Here is a 23,432-nt window from a genome sequence, read left to right on the forward strand (position 1 = left end):
GAGTCAGTAACTGCGCGAAGGAGCTCTGTAATACCGTTCGTACTCGGTTATCTGCAAAAATTTAGATATATAGAAATGCGCAGGTATGTACAACGAACGTGCTCATAACGGGCTGCATAGACTCGATAAAGTGCAATGTATAGTGTCGGTGTTATATTGCTCTTGTGGCGTCAACGTCTGCTGTCAGCATAGGTCGAGCAAGCTTTGGCTTTTAAGATACGCAAGCCGATTTAGGTGCTCTGATCTGAAAGGTTTTTTTTTTTTCAGCGAAGCTAGCTGTCCTGCGACTGAATGCGGAGGGTGACGTGCACTTAAGGACGTCCGCGCGACACGTTGACGAAAATTCCTTGAAGGAACCAGTAGAGGTCGTTCCATGAAGTTGGAGAGGTCTGGCTATTGTCAGGATTGGGGGCTCAATCCCATCGTCCGTGGTCCTTTGCCAAGATTGGAGTACGGCATGAATTCGAAGGTAGCTGGCCCATGCCGTCGTCCAACTTATTTACGCTGAGATCGTTGATGAAGTGAAGAACTGCTTCTCATCGAGAACGAGGAAAAGGGTTTATTTACAGAAATTAACTCAGTCTAACATGACTGCTTGAGAAAAAGAGTATTAGTCCAACAGGACTGCATGAGAGAAGTGAACCAGTCTAACATGACTGCTCAAGAGAAGTGTGTCCTCAGCATTCGCACAACCACAGTTTTTATACACTCGATCCGCCGTTCCTACGACGCGGCGACTGTTCGTTTACACATCACCAACTCGCAGCTGCTCTGAAGATCAGTTTACGTACACAAAGGCAACCGCGCTCTGTACACAGAGGCAACCGCGCGGGGTGCCGTTCCGGGAAACTATCGTTGCCGATCGAGCGTCGCTCGTTGTTCCGCGCCACTCCGAACCGTGAGAAGCACAAAAATACGTCGTCCCCACGGCGGCTTGTCCAGGCGTGTCAAATCAGCTCCGCGTTGGGGAACTCTGGAATCATTGTCCACGCACCGAACTCGTCCCGTCACAATGTCGAAGGGGCTGGAGGAAGGCGGCGGATTCCAGCGCAAAGGCCGCTTCTTTGAACGCCTCCCAGCTGCAGCGACGGAGAGGGAGAGGTGCGCGTCTTGCACCCCTTGTCGTAATCGGGTGGCAAGGTGGCAATCTTGTTGCGCAACTCGCCATTCTTGACAGCGCCTCCATGGCCCGAAAAGTCTCGACTGTCTAGCGCTGACAACCGCTAGGCAGGAAGAGAACGGCTGTTGGTCAGGGGGGGGATTGATGTCTTGGCTCGCAGCGACCACTGGTGCATTGATGTCACCGCCCCAAAACATTCAACAAGGACAGGCAACTGCAAAATGAACCCCACAACACGGCTCTGCGCCGAGATGACGTGCATTGGCTCTCACTTTAGACTCGCTAGGCTTCAAAAAAACAACAACAACATAAGTGCAGAAACAAAGAAAATGCTGCATTTCACTATGCCAATTTCTGAAGCAAATTCCTGCTGACAAATTCAGCAATTAATGGAGGGAATTCTGCTGAATGAGAGGGGATTTTCTTCGCCCAAAGAAAAGCTAACACTAGTAACCCCAAAATTTAGGCGGGACCCTCAAACGCAGAATTCAAATTAGCCTGCTCAAACCATCCGCATTGCTATGCAACTTTCCCTTCTTATATCTAACGGAGAAGTTGTACTCTTGGAGAGTGAGGCTCCATCGGAGCAAGCGGCCGTTTTTGTGTGACATTTGATTGAGCCACGTCAGAGGACAGTGGTCGGTCTCGAAGATGAACTTCGCTCCGTACAAGTAACACGACAACTTCTGGGCGGCCCAAACCAAACAAGCGCATTCCTTCTCTGAAGCGCTGTAGGCTTCCTCCCTTACATTTAGTTTACGGCTGGCATAGAGGATAGGATGCTCCTCGTTATCGTCGCCGACCTGACTAAGTACCACGCCCATACCTCTGTCGCTTGCGTCGCATTGAACTATGAATTCCTTTGTGTAGTCTGGCGCGCGAAGCACAGGGCGAGAAACCAATAGCGTTTTCAAACTTTGGAAAGCGTTCTCTTTGTCCTTATCCCAGTGTACGTTACTCGGTGCTCCCTTTCGGAGGGCGTCTGTTAATGGACTTGCCAATTGCGAGTAATTCGGAATGTACCGTTGATAGTACCCCACAAGTCCCAAAAATGAACGAACGTCCGTTTTCGTGCGCGGCTGAGAAAAATCTCCAATCGTCGCTATTTTCAGCTCAGCCGGCCGTCTCATGCCCTGACCAACAACATGGCCCAGATAAGTAACCTGCGAACAACCAAACCTACACTTTTCCGCTTTCATCGTTAAGCCGGCTTCCCTCAGCCGTGAGAACACCTGTTTGAGGTGCGATACGTGTTGTTCCCAGCTGTCCGAAAAAATGGCTACATCATCAAGATAAGGTAAGGCGAACTCCTGTAAGTCTTTTAGGACAATATCCATTAACTTAGAGAAGCTAAACGGCGCGTTCTTCAGCCCGAAGCTGAGTGCGAGAGGGCGAAAAGTGCCTACAGGCGAGATGAATGCGGCATAGCGGCTGGCACTTTCTGAAAGGGGAACTTGCCAGTACCCCCGCACGAGATCTATAGTTGAAATGTATTTAGCAGCGCTAACTTTTTCAATTCGTTCCTCAATGTTGGGTATCGGGTACAGCTGATCCCTAGTGATGGCATTTAACTTCCTGTAGTCAACACACGGACGAGGGTCCTTGTTAGGGGTTTCTACGAGTATTAGCGGTGACGTGTAGTCACTCTCAGCGGGCTCAATAACTCCCAACTCTAGCATGCGCTGTATCTCTGCCTCCATAATCTCTCTCTGTCTTGGAGACACCCTGTAAGGTTTTGATCTTACTGGTTCGGTAGAGGTCAGCTCAATTTCATGCGTTATCAGTTCGGTTCTACCCGGCCGATCGCTGAATCTGTCGAGATATTCCCCTAACACCCCTTTTAGCTCATCTAGCTGCTCGGGTCTTAGAGCATGAGAGCTTACCGAGTGTTCTACTACTTCTTCTAGGCCGATTTCAGAGTTGGAGGTTGCCCTATACTCCTTAAACTTGGTACCAATGCCATCCGGCTCTTTGACAGTATAGTTAACGACTCCGCTCCGCTCTACATACGGCTTCATCAAATTACAGTGATATATCCTCACTTCCTTCCTGCGACCGGGCATTCTCAAAGCATAGTTAGTTTCTGAAAGTTTGTGCAACACTTTAACGGGCCCGTCCCAGTGAACTTCAAGCTTGTTCTTTCTTGAAGGTTTGAGGATCATTACCTGGTCTCCGGCGTTAAACGTACGAAGCCTCGCATTCCTGTCGTAATAGAATTTGGCGTTCTTTTGAGCTAGTGCCATGTTCTTTCCGACTAGTTCTTGGGTTGCGCTTAGCCGTTCCAGTAAATTTAGCACGTATTCAACCACGGTTGGACTCTCCCCTCTTTCCTCCCACATCTCTCTTAACATTCTCAGTGGAGAACGGAGTGTCCTCCCATACACTAGTTCTGCTGGTGAGAACCCTGTCGCTTCATGTGGAACCGTTCGCAAAGCAAACAAAGTTGCCGGCAGACAGTTCTCCCAGTCCTCCTTGTGCTCGTAACAGAGCGCACGCAAAACTCGCTTAAGCACCGAATGCCACCTCTCTACACTGTTTGACTGAGGGTGATAGACAGAACTGTGAATTAACTTTACCCCGCACTTTTGCAAGAATGTGGAAGTCAGTGCGCTCGTGAATACTGACCCTTGATCTGCCTGAATTTCGGCTGGAAACCCAACTCGTGCAAACACTGTCAAAAGCGCGTCTACTACTTCGGTGGAGCTGAGCTCTTTCAAAGGGATTGCTTCTGGAAACTTTGTAGCCGGACACAGCATGGTAAACAAGTACCTGTAGCCTGATTTTGTTTTTGGAAGAGGCCCTACCGTGTCTATTACAAGTCGTCTGAAAGGCTCTGTTATTAAGGGCACTACCTTCAGTGGAGCTTTCCAAGTCTCTCCTGGTTTACCAGAACGCTGGCAGGCGTCGCATGATCTTACAAAGTTTTCTACATCTTTGAAACAGCCAGGCCAGTAGTATTCCATAAGCAATCTTTCCTTTGATTTGTTTATGCCTAGGTGGCCGGACCACCCATTTCCATGACAAAGACTCAAAAGGTCCTCCCTATACTTAGTAGGTATGACTAACTGATCTAAAATCCTACCCTTTCGATCTCTGTAATGCCGATACAACAATCCTCCTTTCTCATGTATCGTTACGTTGCGCCTAGCAATGCCTTCTTTAGCTGTGTCACGTAATTTAGCTAAGCTCTCATCATTATTTTGCTCAGCTGCCAGTGACTCTCTATCCACGCGTAAGAGTTGATCAAAGTTCTTTGAGGCCGGTGATAATAACGACCCTGTCTCGCTTGTGAGCGCGTCTGCATGCTCTTCCTGCAGGCTAGAACTCTGACACTCTAGTGCTACGCTCTCATTGAGCTGGTCAACTGGCAGGCTCTCCTCAACTGTTCTTTTGTCCCTCGGGCCTAGCTCGGATTCGGGTATTGAAGCTATCCCCTTTTCTGCTTCAGCTGGAGGAGCTTGAGCATTTTCAGCCGAAAGCGCCGCGATCTTACGAGCTTGGCCTCGGGTCAATGCCTGTACTATGCCCTCTCCCAGTTTGAGCCCTCTGTCACGCAGTAACTGATTCGAACGATTCGAAAAGATGTAGGGATACTGCAGTGACAAAAATTTGGAAACTGCAGCCTCAGTCTCTAGCTCCCCGAATGGTCCACTGATTTTGACTTTGGCCATGGGCAGACACACGCTGTGTTCTTCTACAACCTGTTTTATCCATGCTACTTCTCCGGTGAAGTCATCTACCATCACGTAAGACGGATGGACAATGTCCAGCGTGGCGGCACTGTCTCTTAGCACTCGGCATGGTTTTCCATTAACTTGCAGGTCGTGGAGATATGGACTTAAAAGTTCCATATTCTCATCTTTTTCCTCCACGTAGGAAAAAACTACGCTAGACTTCTCGCAGTTTACAGCTATATGTCCCAGTTTGTGGCATTTGTAACAGCGAATTGGTCTAACAGATTCGAATTTTCTTTTCTGTTCCTTTTGTGCGGTTTCTCCGTTAAGTTTCTCCTCGCTCTTTTCTGCGGGCTTTTCCGCCATGTCTACAGGCTCTGATCGTCTAGTTTGCGCACCCTTTTTGAACGGAAATGGTTTCCGCGGTCCATTTCGACCGTCCCAGTTTCCCTCCTCGGCGTTCAACTTTCTACGGGTTGCGTACTCTTCGGCTAATTCAGCCGCCCTTTCCACAGTGTTTACATTACCTCTGTCTTGCACCCACAGTTTCACAGCTTGGGGGATGGTTTTGTAAAACTGCTCTAGACACATGCATTCAATGATCATGTCTCTGCTGTCGTACGCTTCCGCGCTTTTAAGCCACTCGACTAGGTTGGCCTTTAAGCTATATGCAAACTCCGGATAGCCCTCGCTATCTTTCTTGCCTGTGCTCCTAAACCTTTGCCGAAAAGCTTCGGCTGAAAGGCGGTATTTCTTCAGGAGACTAGCCTTAACTTTTGCATAATCATATGCATCCTGCACACTCAATCTGGCGATTACTTCCGCTGCCTCACACGGCAACATAGACAGCAACCGCTGTGGCCATGTACTCGGGCCGAAGTTCATCTTTTCGCAAGTCCTTTCAAAATTGCATAGGAACAAGCCTATGTCGGTCCCGACCTCAAATGGCTTTAATAGCCTGTCCATGCGGTACGATTCTGCCTCACTTGATCGTCCCAGAGCGCCTTCACTTCCTTGAGACAACTCCAAACGTTTGCTTTCAAGTTCAAGTTGCATTTTCCTTAACTGAAACTCGCGATCTTTATCGCGTTCCTCTCTCTCTTGCTTTTCTCTGTCCCTTTCTTCTCTTTCTCGGTCCCGTTCTTCTCTTTCTCTTTCCCGTTTCTCTCTCTTTTTGAGAAGTTCCAATCCCATTTCAATATCTTGCTCACTGGCCTGATTGGAAATTAGCTCCAATAATTCCGATTTGAGCATTTCCTTGCGTACATCTAGGCCCAGTTCCTCACCAACAATCAACAACTCGTCTCTCAGCAGTGCCCTTAACTCCATGACTGCTGTTTTACTGCCTTGATTCTGCTCTCTAAATCAAGCTAGGTAAACACAACCTAGCTAACACACAGCAATCTAGCTTCCCTACTGTTCTAAACAGAACAACCACAAAATGAAGCCTAGAGAGTCAAAGCAAAAACCAAGCACTCACCGCAGATACAGCACCATGTCGCAAAGTCCATCTCACCGCTGTCAGCCAGTTGTCAGGATTGGGGGCTCAATCCCATCGTCCGTGGTCCTTTGCCAAGATTGGAGTACGGCATGAATTCGAAGGTAGCTGGCCCATGCCGTCGTCCAACTTATTTACGCTGAGATCGTTGATGAAGTGAAGAACTGCTTCTCATCGAGAACGAGGAAAAGGGTTTATTTACAGAAATTAACTCAGTCTAACATGACTGCTTGAGAAAAAGAGTATTAGTCCAACAGGACTGCATGAGAGAAGTGAACCAGTCTAACATGACTGCTCAAGAGAAGTGTGTCCTCAGCATTCGCACAACCACAGTTTTTATACACTCGATCCGCCGTTCCTACGACGCGGCGACTGTTCGTTTACACATCACCAACTCGCAGCTGCTCTGAAGATCAGTTTACGTACACAAAGGCAACCGCGCTCTGTACACAGAGGCAACCGCGCGGGGTGCCGTTCCGGGAAACTATCGTTGCCGATCGAGCGTCGCTCGTTGTTCCGCGCCACTCCGAACCGTGAGAAGCACAAAAATACGTCGTCCCCACGGCGGCTTGTCCAGGCGTGTCAAATCAGCTCCGCGTTGGGGAACTCTGGAATCATTGTCCACGCACCGAACTCGTCCCGTCACAATGTCGAAGGGGCTGGAGGAAGGCGGCGGATTCCAGCGCAAAGGCCGCTTCTTTGAACGCCTCCCAGCTGCAGCGACGGAGAGGGAGAGGTGCGCGTCTTGCACCCCTTGTCGTAATCGGGTGGCAAGGTGGCAATCTTGTTGCGCAACTCGCCATTCTTGACACTATGTACAAAGGGCGTTGTGTATGCAAAAGTTCAAAGGTGTGTTGATACAATAATGTAGTCGTACTACTAACGTTTTGTCATTGTAACGGCGCTTCGTTTGTAAATGTGGGATAGCTACGATATTATCGAAGGGGTTCGGCAAAGAACCAACGACATTCACTGCTGTAAACAATTGACGATATTTCTCAAGCTTCTGGCATGCGTTGAAGCTCTTGAGAGTGGATTTTGAGAGTGGAATTTTACTTACGACTCGATGTCGCGATGCTTGTTCCGTGCGTGAGCTGGTGCTACAGGTATGATCCCAGGGAAAAAAAACTATCCATACCACTTTGTGAAGGGGGATGACCAGCGAAGCTGTTTAGCATAGCACACGGAGGTGACACAGAGTTTTGAACAAAGGTACGAACTCGTTTATTGTTTTAATGTGTGGTCATCGTGACGAAAGGTACGCACGCACATTTACTGTCTTGATCGGTGGTCATTATTTCACTCGCCACTGCAAGCACATTCTTTGATAATGCCAAATCGATGCACGTACGCCGCTGGGTGGTTGGTTGGGCCGGATCGGTGCGGCATCGCAAGCGTTATGTCTGCAACACGAAACACATAAACCACTCCCTTTTCGGTCCCGACTCATCCACATCGAAATAACCGACCACGATCATAGGAGTAGTGCCGTCGCAACTAACCCACGCAAAGTGAGTAGCCATGAAGCCTATGAGCCATTGCATTTTTTTTTGTTTAAGGGGGTATGAACCATTGAATTTTTTCCTTGCTTAGGGGATATGAGCGTTTATCACGATATTTTTCGACATGCTATTCTGTATGTTGTATGCGTGACTAAAACGAATGTAAGCACTGTTCGCTTCACTTGGCTAAGTGCTTGTATACCCTCTGCTTTACGGGGCTATGATCCATTACATCTTTTGCTTGCTTACGTAGGTATGTGCCATTGATGATGATAGTTTTTGTTTACGGAGAACAAAAAATGCACGGAACCCTAGCCAGTGTTAAGAACGGCCCGCTGAGATGCAAGTTTTGTCAGCCGGTTGCGACAGCGGCGTCAACTTTTCTTGGAACGCCACCGCAAACCTCTAGCCACGGCGTCACTAAGTAGACTGTGTGCGGATAACAATACGCGCGTCCTCGACTCTCCGTCGCTGGAGCCAAGATGAGTTCGACGAAGCAAGCTTTGTGCCTGAACCCGCCTCCGCCGACCTGGTCTGCTGTGAACGAGGGAGTCCCCGAGGGAACGTAGTTCGAGGCCCCTTCCCACGCGCCGTTCAAGACGCAAGACAATGGGGAAGCGGCGGCCGCGCTGCGGGAGTCAGCTCGGGGAATAAAAGGCACCTTTCCTGACGTAAGCCCCGAGTTCTGGGAAGGCCGTCTGGCCTCGGTTGGGGACCGTGAACCTCGAGCAAAGAAGTGTGTGTGTGTGTGTGTGTGTGTGTGTGTGTGTGTGTGTGTGTGTGTGTGTGTGTGTGTGTGTGTGTGTGTGTGAGTGTGTGTGTGTGCGTGTGTCCCACCCGCAGAGAGGAGTCTCGTATACGGTGCCTTGTCGAACGTTTCCCTCACCTTGGGATCGATTGAGGACCAAGTGTTTATAAACTGCTAATGTGCGGCTGCTCAGTGTACTTTCTCTCGCAGCCATGCTAGACTGATGAACTGCAACGTCCTTATGTAGATACTGTGAATAAACCCATATTCCTCATTCTCGATGAGAAGCAGTCCTTCCCTTCGACAACGTCCTCAGCGTGGATAAGTTGGACGACGGCATGGGCCAGCTACCATCTAATTCATGCCCGACTCCAATCTTGAGAACAGGTTACGAACGGTAGGATTGAGCCCCCCAATCCTTACACCACATACAGCTTCGCTGTAGTTAGTTTGGAGTCAGTTGAACACTAATTCAGCAAGAGCGCAAGAAATGTGGCAAGCGCGCTCGTGTAAAGCCGGTGATCATCGTTTCTCCATCTCTCTTTTGGAATAGTGCAACGGGAATTTGTTTCTCCCAGGCAGGGGGAGTGTCAATCAGAAATTTTACTAGGAGGTATTAAGGCGCTAGGTAAGAAAGAAAGAATGCGCTAAGAGAGAAGAAAGAATGAATGAAGAAGAATGAAGAAGAAAGAAAGAATGCGCTAAGAAATTAAGAAAGAATGCGCTAGGTAGACGCGCAAATTCGTGAAATACGGGCGATTGGCTTTCTCCATCACGACGGCACATGCGTCGCAGTTCACACTGCTTTAGTGTAATGACGTGGTATTCAGCCTCTGAGGGATGGGCTGGCGTTCCCCACGTACCCTATTCATCAGACCGAGCTCCCTGTGATTATTTTTCTTTATTTTTAAGAAAATGCGATTAGGAGATTTGCCTCTGTGCACGAGATGAAGACAACTTCGCAGGCTAGGGCCGCTCGACAGCACTGTGCTTGAGGAGCTCCAGAGTCGCTTCCAAAAGTGGAGGAAAAGGTTGAACAAGAGTATTGGCTTCGTTAGAGATTATTTCGAAGGTGCTTACTACTCTTTGTCCTAAATAATATATATATTTTATACAGTCGGGTTTCTTTTTTTCTTTCGGTCCCCCTATGTATGTATGGTATGCTCTATTTGGATGAGGACCCTTTGTGTTTACAATATAAGCCGTTGGAAGTGTGTCTGTAGGTACAGAAGTGTTATCGCGAGGGCTTCACTAATCATGCAGGCATTCAAGGTCGCCGGCGCCGGCGAGACAGGTGAAAATTTTCGCTGAAATACTAAACGCCTTCGTGCTGGGAAAACGTTCCGCGGTTACAACAAGGAGCACGCACCGCGCAGCGGCCAGTGTGTCGCCGAAAATTGCGTTGCCGGAGTTTGGCCTATCGCGGTGCAAGATCACACAGGTCTGCCAGAGTTTCTTGGCGTAGTTTCCTTCGTTTGTCATTTTTCTGCCTAGCTATATCTTAACCCACATGGATTAATATATGAAGCCTTCTAAACCATCTTATCGCAAGCAAATTATTATTATTATTATTATTATTATTATTATTATCCTCCTCTTGAAGACGATGCTCAATCGAACCATGTTTTGAAACAACAACAACGTGTTCGTCGCAAAGCGAGCGAGCGAGCGAGCGAGCGAGAGAGAGATACTCTTTGTTGAACGCAGAGAGGTTCTCCTGTGTACAAAGCATTCACCTGCATGTTACTCTGCAAGGAAAGGGGAGAGCGGAAGTGCCCTTAATGAAGGAGCGCAGGTGAAATGGGAGAAACAATTTCTGTCCATCGCAAAAACGACACAGAGATGTAACACGACAGCTTGACAATGCCTGAAACTTTCGCGTTCGCACGACGCTGTCGAGGTGAGGTCGCAATCGCTCACGAAAGCAAAGCCATGAAGTGGAGTGGAAAACGAGCTCGAAGCCGACATTGATGCCATGAGCAAGGTAACAATAAATGAGTCACCTCGTTTTTGTTGTGTTCTCAAGGTCACTTGCCTTTTTTTTTTCGCCGGTGGATTTAGCTACATGCATATACTTTTATATCCTTGGTGCACGTTTTACCAAAATCACAGCACCTCATTCTCGTAGAAGCTTTTATTCCTATTCGCTAATGACGTGCTCACCAACATGAAACGGCAAAACACACACACACACACACACACACACACACACACACACACACACACACACACAAAGGAAAACGATCACCAAAAGTACAAGAAAATCGCGTGATAGTTCGCAAGGAGACATACGTTTAGACATGGCGTCCGTGAAGCAGCTAGACTATGCTTACCGATGTGTGCCACGGGAACGCGGTTTGCATGAAAGGTACACGATGCGTGTCAAGGGCGTATCTATACTCTGAGTCAAGGGCTTGGTGGCAAGTCTGCGCCAACAGTGCATCTGCTTATTCTCATGCCTATAAACATTTTGCGCTCGCACGTACTCCCGGAAGCCGGGTAGACACACAGGCATTGCTTGTGGGTGTCGTCTCATGTTCGTGACCTCATTACGGGCCTCCTTTCTCGGGGCCATCGTAAAGAGAAAGCGAATATGTAATACTGATGTCGCATCTCGAGCCAGGTAGCTGACGTCTGCTGATAGAAGTCCAAAGAGCGGGTCTCATGCGAAACGTTCGCGGCTGCTGTGTAAGCATTTCTCAGAGAAGCCCGGTATCGCCGGTCAGCGTCTTGAGGTTCTGGCATTCCTCGTGTCTCAAGGAGACGCGGAAATGCTAAAGCGTGAATCACATCGTGCACGTGCTTTGAATGTGATCCTCGCCGGCATACATGTGGGCATTGAAACGGGTAACCTGTTCACGGGGCTCTTTTGAACCATGGCTCTTTCTTGGTACATGCACCTAAACTTTCCACGTCAGTGGTACAACGTTAATTATTTTATTGTTATTTAATTATTTTTGTGGCCTTATCTTCTGCGGGAGGGAATATTCGATGTCACGTACACACTGCGTTGATCAGCGTTAGCGCAATCGGAGACATTCTGGTCACTATTCTGCTTACAGTAACTGAGATGAATTGACAGTAAATGATAATTAAGTAACTAAGCGCGATCGTGTTTAACACACGAGTGCAACGAAACAACAGTGTAAGCGTAGAGAAAACGCTCTGTTTATTTTTACACCCCCCCTCCCTACCATTTCTTCTTCTTCTATCGAAACACTTAATTTGCGTCTAACCCATAACGCTATAGATATTCGTCGTCATTGTTGATCCGACAGCACCACCGTTAGATACCTACAAGTCTGCGCATGAGTCTTAGCACTAATTCTGATTCAATATAATATTACATCTTGCTGATAATTTTAGTGAGCCTTTAAAACATAACGGCCTTTCTTCCAATCTCAGTTGTAAGAACACGATAACTTTAAATCTCTTGTTTTTCTACGTTAAAAAAGACAATTTTCTTTAGACACATGTTTCTACTTGTTCGGAAGGCTGCTTTTCTCCGTCGTCTTGAGAAGGCGCTTTTTCAGCTTGCTGGGAAACTTCTCGAAGCATTTCTTGCATACGGGCCTCAGGTCAACGTCGAGAAACCTTGACCTGCGTGAAACGAACGACGAACCAATCTTTTATTCTGTTAATTGTCGTATTGGTAAAGGAGAGAGAGAGAGAGAGATTTCACTCCAGCACACCGCAATATAGCACGCTTGGAAGTTTTTAAAACTCGAATTTGTTGCTTCAATTGCAGCACAAATGGTCAGTGTCGTGTCATACATTTCAAAGTACTTCCTCGCATTAGGGCTGCCATGGCGCAGGAAATGCTCGCGAAACTTGCTATGTTGGCTATTTGGCTCTTTTGGAATGCACAGTGCTTCCTTAGCGAAAAACAACTAACTCGACCAGAGTATATATAGATGCTCAAAATTCATGGCGTCCTAGCGATCAATTGCAGGAGCTTCACGTCGACACGTTTTGAATTGTTCCATGATTTTTTTTTTTTGCTTACTAATAGTGTTCGTTGACGGTAATAGCGGCCGTTTCTACTACACGAGACGCTTCATTTACCAGCGGAGCTTGAGTTTGCGTTATTCTTTAGGGTCCCTTTAACGATATAGCTTCACACCGAAACTGTCCTATACATTCTGGTCACAACATCATAACGTTGCATAACGTTTCTTTGAAGAATAAAATCAAAGAATTAACGTTTGCAGTGTTATCGACTCGGCTATACGAAAAGAAAGCACAAGAAAGCAAGAAAGTGCAATAAGAAAATACTGCCATAAAGAAAACAGGAAAACAAAGCTCAATAGTGCTGCAATTGCAGATGAATGAATATGGAATTAAGCGATGCAACTTACTTCGTAGCAAGAGGCCTGTCACAATACGAGCAGTTGAAGTGCGGCGGGCACCACATTTTGTTCAGAGACTTGTAGCCTGTACAAGGAACAGAGGACGTGGTCAGTGTAAATTTGATGAGCGCTTGTAACGTTCGCTTCGTTTAGTTACCCACGTATATCGGGTGTCTCACAAAATGCGTTCGCAATTCGTTTAATATAGGGAACATGAGATAGCGAAATGATTTCCCCTGGAAATGCCTCTACGACAGAGTCACACTTGAAAATGATTCAATGTATAGCAACTAGATAAATAATTATGCAAATCAGACTAATTAACTTTTTAACCAAATATAGCCGCGCGATTGATCCCAAAGGAATACTTGAAGCGCGCCCTCCGAGGTGCTCATAACCGTTTCCAGAAATGCGAGGAGTTGAGGCTAATATTTTTTTACAGCCTGATGAAACTCGGCCAATTTCACGCAGTCAAGCGAAACTGCACCGTCGAAGAGCGCAACTTTCCCGTTCATAGTAGACGCCCACGAGTGATGTGACGGTCACGTGATTGATTGTGCCTCACAGTTGGGACGAGCATCAAGCTGGCCTCCTCACCAAGCCACGATCGCTTCATGGTCGCCCGACGGTGAGGCGCCAGCGCTCACGTCACACTATCACTGTCGCGTCACTCATGTGCGTCCTGCCCTCCGTACGAAGGCATGCGACTGGGTCAGTATGCTTTGATCCATAACATTTGACAGTGCGAAAGAACGGAGCGTTTGTCGCCTCTTTCGCCGTCCTTTGTCCAAGCTCGCGCTGTCAAACGTCACGTACGAAGGCGGCTTTATTTCCAGTGCCATGTTTCCTTCGTGGTATGCCTATGCAGGCGCAAATAAATTTGTATGCTGTGTTTATGATCGAAGCCTGAGTCCGGCGAGGTTATTTAGCAACAATGAGAGCACTGCATGTATTTCGGGTTTCAGCGTTTCTTAAAGCTTCTACCAGCGGTTATTTATACTCTATCTTGGCAACACCATACATATACAAGGAGTTTTAACTAACTGATGCCAAATTCACGCGTGCGTTACAAAAATGCAAGCAATTTAGTATTGTTCACTGTCGCCTTGAACAGCTCAGAGTATGTTCTTTACTATGAGCTTAGGGAATTAATTAACAATAATTAATTACCCACCTTCTAAAGTATTGCTTCAAACACAAAATATTCAATGGAGATGTTGAAGCTATTGACAAATATCTAAATAATTTCTTTCCTTGATGATAGCTGCTGTGGTTATAATTTTTCAAGGCCGCAAGGAAAGTGTGCGAGATTTGAAAAAAATGTACCAGTTGAATCGGTTGGCGCAGGACAGGCTTAAGTGGAGATCGCAGGGAGAGGCCTTCGTCCTGCAGTGGACATAAAATACGCTGCTGCTACGGCTGCTGCTGCTGATGATGATGATGACCACGTGACTGGACACTAGCGCGGAGCGACATTAGTGCCCTCAAACATGCTATCAACGAACGGTCGATGCTGCCGCGACAGATGGCGCCGCAGCATCTCGTCTCGGCAGGTATATCTCGTCTGTCAAAGAAATGAGGCAAATGGAGACATGGGATATGCGATAAATAACGCATGACAATTCTTGCATCTCTATCAGCGTTCTTGCTGTTGACACTGTGCGAAGGTCGAGAAGGTCTTGACGGCGGAAGGCGATGCAGTGGAGGCGACAGGTGTGGCCGTCACGTATCACTTTTGCCTGCGGCTTATACTCATGTGGTCAAGCGTGCAGTATCGATCATTGATTGGTAGCATACGGATTTTATAAGGCTTGGCATGAGTTAGCTGAAACATCCTAACTCGGGGTTAGTACGCGTTATCGTAGTAATATTACTTTTTTGTTCGAGTGGGCGTAAGGAGACTTTGTATATAGACGATTTCACTTGCGCGATAACAGCAGCAAGAGTGCGGCCCCAAGAAACGTCCGGTCACGGACGTGATAATTAATCATTAGATAACCAATCAAGTAATTAATTAATTAATTACGGTTTTGCATGCCAAAACCACTTTCTGATTATGAGGCACGCCGTATAGTCGGGGACTCCGGAAATTTAGACCACCTGGGGTTCTTTAGCGTGCACCTAAATCTAAATACACGGGTGTTTTCGCATTTCGGCCCTATCGAAATGCGGCCGCCGTAGCCGGGATAAGATCCCGCGGCCTCGTGCTTAGCGGCCCAACACCATAGCCCCTAAGAAACCACGGCGGGTACGGGCTCTATACCGGTCTGCTGCGCGGGAACACAAGGCGCATTTCTAAGTTGTTTCGCTGTGCGGAAAGTCTATTTTAAAGTTTTGAGATAAAATACATGCGCTTTGCGCCTCAAGACTAACACATCAAATTTTCGTATAACTTAGGGCAGCATTCACTTGTAAAATTGTCGTTATGAACAGAGGAAAAGTGTTGAAAGTCGGCGGGCTTAGATTTTAACGCACTGTACTCGACATCGGAGCCAATGCATTTCTTGCTCGCTTAATTTAGCGGGCTATATAATGAGCAATACCGGAAGCCGTCCGGGGCCTATGTTTGTGAACAACGAAATGTAGCTCGGGGCATAATTTATGCAGATAGTAATTACGCGGGCAGCGGGCTATACGGCGGAAGCTGCGTGTCGAGCGCGCACGGACGGCGACGCCCACATCTCGACGCAGGCAGGCGCGCAGGCAGGCGCGCAGACACGGAATTACGCCGACGCACGCGTTGCATACAATGCATACCTTGTGCCGACGGCAGGTTGCACACGAAGCAGACGAACCCGAAGAGCTGCTCGAAGTGCGTCTCGCAGTAAGCGTGCCCGTTCTTCTCGTAGTGCTTGCGGCCGAGGAACGGCTTCTCGCAGTGCGCGCACACGAAGTGCTGGAACGGGAGAAAAACAGGCTTCGTGGGCCGATAGGAAGGGAGACACCCCGCTGTGCCCCTTGATTATACCATTCGCGCCACTACGGTTATTTTTTCCCCCTTTATTTTAGAAAGCGAATATAGGTAGCTTTATTTGGCTCTTTCGTCCGTTCTCGCGGTCGGTGGTTGTCGGAGTTGTACGCCGCCGACGCACCGCAAGCCTGTGCTAGCACTCACATGAGTGTGTGTGTATATATATATATATATATATATATATATATATATATATATATATATCCACTACGGGTACTACCGCTATAGGTATGCTGGCTAACGGCGAACGCCTGAATGTCCGTACTGCAATGAGTGCATACACGTTTAAGCGGAGCATTGGTTTAATGACGCGAATAACTTTCCGGAAGCGTTCGGCTATTCACTTACGTTGACGATCATCGTCGATGGTATATACAACAATTTTTCAGTTCTTTTTTAGTCTATTGAAAAGTCAAGCTTAAGAAAACTCGTAAAATCAATGTGCAAGGTGCCAGTAACCAAGGTGGCAGTAACGCCTCTGTATAGCACGGGTAATGCCAATCGTTGAGGGAAGAAGTCCCACAGATATCGCGTTAAGTTGAACACACCCTGGTGGACATGCGTCCCGTCGAGAACGCAACACCCTGCACTGCACATAACTACTGGCGTGTGACCGAATTGTGGGTCATTCAGCGTGAAGCCGGCCGTTTGAGCTAAGTCATTTACGCGGCGAGCAACTTTAGCCAGCACGTCATAGTGAACTCGACCTCAAAAATAAGTAGGACAAACAAGCACGCATAGAAAGTGAGAAAAGAATAAAGCAAAATCAAGTGGATGAAATGTACATGAGAAGTATATCTGCCATGCGGCACTGAAGAAAATAACCACAAGAGCACGTTATGGGATGTAGATGCAGCGCAGTGTTCTTGTGTTTAGTGTCCTTTCTGCGTTGGTTGTGTTCCGAGAATTAGCTGTTCCAGTGCGCCCAAATTTTAACAACGTTACGAGGAAGTTCTGGCTCGGGGCGTATATACCCCGATTTGGCCATTCAAATACACATAAAACGCAGAAATGCTTTCACGAGACAATTGCTACAATTTCAATGAAATTTGCTGCATTTTGGGAGAGAAAGTTAAACCACAGCAGCTATAAGCAGCAAGATTTCATACCTGCCAACTCTCCCGAATTTTTCATGCAGATTACGAATTTGGGCCCGTTTTACAATTTTACGAGTGCTGCGTCAAGTTCTACGAAAAAAATATTTCTTTTGGCAAAAATTATTTTCCGTAGCAAATCTTTCGATAGGCGCTACTTGTTTTTACCAAGTCTGTACAAATAAGTTTTTAAAACAGGTGAAATTGACAAAGGCTAAGTCTGAAAAAGTCACTATGACCCAAAAACAATTTGTTGCATGTCCGTATATGTTCGAAGTCTGATGCTGATGCGTCTGAACTTCGACCTTCGTTACTCAATAGTGTGCGTATCCCTGGGGAAAAAAAGAAGAAAAAGAAAGAAAGACGTGCGCTTAGGGCAAGCTCTAAAAAAATAAGATGCATGCTCTCTCTCTCCCCCTCCCCTTGGTTTCCCGCCAGAGTTAACGAATGGCAAAGTTCACAGGTAGGAAGGTATGAGATTTCGATAGAGAACCTCAAACGTTTAACAAATATTGTGCAAAGTTGGTAGCCTAAGATAAAGAATAGAAGCACCACGTAACGCTTCACAAAGAGAGATATCGCAGTTCTGTAAACTCCACACGTTGGAGCACTTAAAGCGGACAAATGTGCTTCTATGAATTTACAGCTTACGCGATACTGTTACAATGTGTACGAGGGTTTTCGAGCCAACAAACTTATCAAAATCGGTGCGGTGGCTTCAGAGAAAACATTTAGACTGTGACCCATAAAACTCTCTCACACTAAAAGGGCCTGCGTACTTTTGCGACCTCATCCTCGTAACTCTTTTTCATTGACCCTGTGTTTATTTCCATTGGTGCACTCATCTCGAAGCAAGAGAGAGATGAGGGCACGAATGAGTGCAAGAGCAGTATTAATTAATTGCATAATCAATTATTTAATTAATTATTGCCCTGTCTTCGCGTATTTGTCTTTCTGCTTCGTCAGCGTTGCTCTGTCTGACGTGCCGAGGGCGTCCAAACCGTGTAATTCCGACAATGTACAATGCCGGCGAGAAGCGTTCGCGACCGTCGACGGCAGCGAACGGGCCGCGTATGTGTACCTCGACGTGCCACTTCTTTCCCAGCGCGCAGGCCACGCGCGCGTCCTCGATGGGTCTCCGGCACGCCGCGCACACCGAGGTGACCATCTTGTCGTGACACTTGAGGCAGTGCATCTCGCCGTTGATCTCGCGCCCGTCGCTCGTGAGCTCCACGCTGCGATGAGCGAAGCAGAACTTAAAAAAAGAAATTCTCTCGGCAGGAGAGAGTTTCCCCTTCCACACAAGAAGTTAAATAGAGCGCAGGCATTGACCCTCAGATTACTGCAAACAGGCTCATATCCCAGCCCGGCTTTATTCCACAAAATTTATCCCGACACCTATGCCACTAGTTCTTGCAGGCATTGCAATGACATCGCTAGCCTAGATCATATGCTCTGGCGTTGCCCCTCGTTACGAGGCACAGAAGAAATCAATGCAGACAAGTGGCTCTCCGCTATCAAGAGCCCCGATGCCGGGGCGCAACTATGGGCTGTCCAGAGGGCCCACGATGCGGCGGTCGGGCAAGGCCTGACTGTCCCAACGTGGGAGCGGCCCGCAGCGCGCTGAGTCGCGTACCTCAGGACCTTATTAAAGTTTCGCATCCATCCATCCATCCATCGCCGACACTCGAAAGAATTCCTGTTGGACTCCGATAGACTTCTCTAATCATTTTGTTAAAGAGCTGCTGAATTTTGGTCAGAAATGCTGCGCAAGACCGAGCCAATTGACTTTTCTTTCTTTAATTTATTAGATCACTTGCTTCGTAATAATTTAACGTGACACATAAATCATAGCTTGTGGCACGCCGGAATGGTCGTTTAATTAAGATAGCTCCAACAGCGTTATACAAGCATCGTGCAACACAGCAACCAAGCTTTAGTGCAAGCATAAGCGGGCTAAGTGATAAGACAGCTTGATTATCGTTAATGTAGTCGCTTATTCTAGTAATACAACTTTAAAGCTGTCTTAGCTGCTTTTGTAGCACAGCCACAACTATATAAACGACCATCCGAATGTTGGAAGTATACTATTAGTTTACTTTTCATTAAACAAAAAATGGCCATCTGTACCGCCTGCAAAAGGCACTTTCGAGCGAAGAAAAAAAAACGTGATAAAATAAAATGGAATAGAAACATATATATATATATATATATATATATATATATATATATATATATATATATATATATATATATATATATATATATATATATATATATATATATATATATATATATACGGTTATTTCCATTGTCAGCGCGAATGAAGAGCGACGTTAGTCAATGTATTTCTAGACTGTCACGACAGTGATTCAATGTTTGACTATTTGACAATAACTGACGACAAGTGTTTGAAAATGAAGCAATGAACTTTTAATGTATCCGCTCTATGAATGCGTCCTCACCTAGAGAGGTAATCTCACTCACCTGCATTTAACGCAGTTAAAGTGGTAAGGGTGGTACACTTCGCCTCTTCGTCTGAGTGGGTTCTCGTCGATCACCTCACTGAAAAAAAAAAGTAAGACGACATTTTCACAGCTTAGCTGTAGTATTATCTACTGCTAAGAATACAAGTATTCTGTAGGTAGTACTGAATATGCCAAACAGATTGAGGTTTATTGTTATTTATTCATAGGAGGGCTACTTACTCGCACTTGGCGCATATCAGCTTGCCAATGTATTCCGCTTGCATGACGTTGTAACACTTTCTGCAGTAAGGCCTGCGGGATAGAGAACACGAACTGCACACAAAGTAGAGCAGCGACTCCATGCGCTTAATTGCTGCGGTACACAAGTCTAGAAGGCGGCGTTTGTATTGACAGAGTGGCTCCAACGGGTCTGTGATATGAGGTTGAAAAATATCAGGACGGTTAACCAAGTTTAAAATGCAGTTACGAACACTTTCTTTCGCCTTTCGAGCCACTGAGCTTTACAACTAACAAAACACAAGCGCTTCGTTAGGAAACAAGAATCATGAAGGGGCAGTCCAACAAATTGCTGAGAAAATCGAGGCCGTTTTTCACGAAGTAAGGATGGTTCATAAGAGGAGGCGTCGTCTAGCTGGTAACAGCGAACAAGAAGTCACCAGTAGCACGAAAACGTTCTTGAAGCTTCCCCTACTGCTATTCTCTCTCTACTTTTTTTTTTTAAGGTGACCTTAATATTCGTCGTCGTCGTTGTTCCGGAAGGGCTGCGGCGTAAAGCTACTTTCGCTATAGCTCTGCCCAAATGCAGCTTTGCTCACTGACCTATAATCTCAGCTCTGAGCGCCTTATAATGTTTGAAAACACCGCTGCCTAAAACACGTAGGAGTAAAACATCAGTGCCCGTATTCACACACACAAAAAGAATACTTACGCTATGATTGTTTGTAAGAACAAATGTTAGCACATACGAGCAATAAGTTCCGTGAAGTTGATTTCAGCTTCACGCTAACGAGCTCGGCTGACGGCGCACGTGGAAAGCCTTGCAACCACCTCTCCGCCTTTCCTCTTAAATGCAGGGAGTGGGAGGAGGGTGATGGCATGTGTATGCATGCACGTATCCACGAGTTCACTTCAGGTATCGGGCAGCGCCACCACCGCGAACAAAGACGACTCCGACTAGAGTCGTCATTTAATAAAACGTTCATGTGGTTACTCTCACTAAATCTTCTTATCTCTCTGAACCACATCTTTCCTGTAACGCAGGATAAACTCAACGTGCGCGATGTCTGCACCGTGCGAAATGAGTGGTGACGTACGTGCAGAGGCATCCATATCCTCGCTATAACGAAACGAATACCGAAACTGTTCCACCATACCGAACGACCCCGGTCATTTGCATTTGCATTTGCATTTGCATTTGCACGCTGCATGCGCGAATCCGTGTCATACCTGCGGTGTATGCTCAGCAGCCCTTGGTCCGAGAGGCACTCGCCGCATCGTCGGCAGCAGAGACAGTGCGCGTGCCAGTCCCTTCCCAGGGCCCTGATGAGGCGGCCCGTGATTCCCTCGTTGCACTGGGCGCACGTCGGCATGAACAGCACGCGGAAGTCGTGCTCGCAGTAGTTGCGGCCCTCGAACTGCGTGCGAGAGAGCGCACCCGACAGGGCTCCACATCGTGTTCACGTGCACGCAATGTTTTACGACATCAGGGAGTTTTAGTTCAGGGGACGCAAGCGGCTTGCGTACGCAAGAAATAGGGGCCCTGTACTGCGCATGCGTAGACCTCTACGTATGTGTCTGCGCATGCGCACTACCGTCGCCCCCTACTTCTTGCGTACGCAAGCCGCTTGCGTCCCCTAAACTAAAGCTTTATAGCAGCCCGTCCGCAAACGTATCACAGTATGCGGAACACTATGCGGGAGACAACAACGATGCTCTGGATACGCCGGTGGACTGAGCGATTTAAAGAAACGAATATAAACGAGAAAGCAGGGGATGGGAGCACGCGCCTCCCCCTCACGTATACTTTCGTGTATGGCGTTTGCAGTATTACATCAGAGCCACTTGCACTTGGTGACCACCTAAGAATTTAGTACGAGCTACACCCGCAAAATCCCCTCTGTGCCATCTGTGCTTACGCGTTCCAAAGTATAGTTCACGAGGCGAGGCTCGCGTTGAAAGTTCGCTACACCGTGACGTCACAGAAACGAGCGAACGTAATGTGCTGTCTCAGCTGTTCAGAAATCCTCTGAGTTGAACAGTGGCGTACTTGCATTTTTAGGATGTCAACCACTTATATAGTTTCCGTCAGAATGAACATTGTTCTCTGTGTTCTCTGCCCGTCTACGTCTCTTTGTTTCTATTGTTGTAAATGGTGATGGAAAGAAAATAAAAACGGCTAGGTGACGAGGATAGGCCACGTTACCTCGTAGTAGACGTCGCCGGGGAACCGCCGGAAACATTGCGCGCATCTGCAAAACAACGTGGTTTGAGTTATCATCGAAGCAGATAGACAAATCATGCACGGTCTCCGAATATCAACCTCAAAGCGTTTTGAAGCACATGCGAAAACACATACATTAAGTCTCATTACGTGCGTAAAGTTGTAGGAAATGTTACGGAATGTAAGTTGCATAATCTACACTAAAGACGGAGAGGCAACATTGCTTTCCTGATCCGTTATGTGCGATATTGAGTAACGGTTCTTGCAGGCGCGCAGAAATACATCTAACCGTTGTGAACGCGTGCAATATACACCCTTTTCGCGGTGATCTCGTTGGCGCCGCCATGTTTGATCACGTGGTAACGCGTCCATTGCTTGCGTCAGCTTTCTCCGCTTCCTCCGTGTTTACAATGGTTGTGCATGACGTCCCGGTGCGGCTCAGCGAACCTCTGTTTCGGCAGATATCGCGGACGGTGACTGGGTGAACGACACGAAACTTTGGCTACAGCTTCGGTCCTCTGAAACGGGACAGAAGCGGGGCAGAAGTTGTAATTGTTTTGTACTCGTGCGCTTTCGCTCAGGCAACGTGCGGCACCGACAGCGCCATCTCGTTCATCTGGAGCAAACTATTCCGCGAAAAGGGTCCATATTAAGTTGACATCAAGACGGAAGTATTGAGGATGAGATAGATAGAAAGTCGAAATCATATGTGTGCCTGTGATCGCATTTTCTCCGCCCGTCAGAAATGTGTAAACGGAATAGGTATATGATTTTATGGATTTTCTGTGCACACGGTAGACACCGTCCTGCGGTGTGTTCCACAGGCTTCGCAGTCTCCGTTGATACGGTATTGCAGTTATTGCACTGCAGCGATAACGCGTGTGGCTTGTCACTTTTTTTTGTTTTCTTTTCCGCTCGCGGTTTGCTGAACGGAAGCAGAAGTTGTGACACCCGAATATTCCACAATGAGCTGACGTGGTATACCGCCAGCTTGGGCCAAGCTATCAGTACGCTGGGATATTCCGTAACTCTGGGACGAACCGCAAGCAACAACTTGTTTTCCACTGCAGTGAATGCGGGGATCCGTTTCCCGTCGTGTTTGAGTCAGTCACCGAACGCGCGCATGCGCTGTGAGCACGAAGGGAGGATCTGGCTACACTGTAAAATAATTTACGCCCTTAAAAGTGAAAAATGGTGTAATTGTGTCTATAACTCACACCCTTAGGGAGTGAGTTATCGACACATTTATACACATACACACTTAGACACTATTTATACTATATTCTATACTATGGTATAGTACACTATAATTTATACTATAAACATATTTAGACACAATTTATACAACTGACACCCTGAGGGTGTTAGTTATAGAAACATTTCTCACTTTTAAGGGTGTAAATTATTTTACAGTGTACGCTGCAAATTTATGATCCCTTCTTGGTCTGGAATACTTTTATCTAAGAAGGAAAAGAAATGCTAAGAGAGAAAGAAATACCACTGACGTTTGTCGTCCGGAGTCTCTTATGCATTTGGAAACGATATTC

At 47.0% G+C, this 23,432-nt stretch overlaps 1 protein-coding gene across 2 annotated transcripts in view; it reads right to left on the reverse strand.

The window, feature by feature from the left end:
- Window positions 1–11,168: 11,168 nt before the first annotated feature.
- LOC135914535 (LIM and senescent cell antigen-like-containing domain protein 1) overlaps window positions 11,169–23,432 on the reverse strand; it is a 29,751-nt gene continuing 17,487 nt past the window's right edge. Inside the window, exons 3-10 of one of the 2 annotated variants that reach the window (XM_065447456.1) lie at window positions 21,868–21,913; window positions 20,892–21,079; window positions 19,665–19,736; window positions 19,444–19,521; window positions 18,038–18,191; window positions 15,649–15,787; window positions 12,901–12,976; window positions 11,169–12,142 (exon numbers count right to left, since the gene is read on the reverse strand). In XM_065447456.1, coding sequence (XP_065303528.1) covers window positions 12,022–12,142; window positions 12,901–12,976; window positions 15,649–15,787; window positions 18,038–18,191; window positions 19,444–19,521; window positions 19,665–19,736; window positions 20,892–21,079; window positions 21,868–21,913 — 874 coding nt within the window. In that variant the 3' untranslated portion in view covers window positions 11,169–12,021. The remainder of the gene's footprint in view (window positions 12,143–12,900; window positions 12,977–15,648; window positions 15,788–18,037; window positions 18,192–19,443; window positions 19,522–19,664; window positions 19,737–20,891; window positions 21,080–21,867; window positions 21,914–23,432) is intronic. The other variant, XM_065447448.1, reaches the window with a different exon arrangement.

The sequence above is a fragment of the Dermacentor albipictus genome, chromosome 1 (assembly GCF_038994185.2).
Source record: "Dermacentor albipictus isolate Rhodes 1998 colony chromosome 1, USDA_Dalb.pri_finalv2, whole genome shotgun sequence".
Lineage (NCBI taxonomy): Eukaryota > Metazoa > Arthropoda > Arachnida > Ixodida > Ixodidae > Dermacentor > Dermacentor albipictus.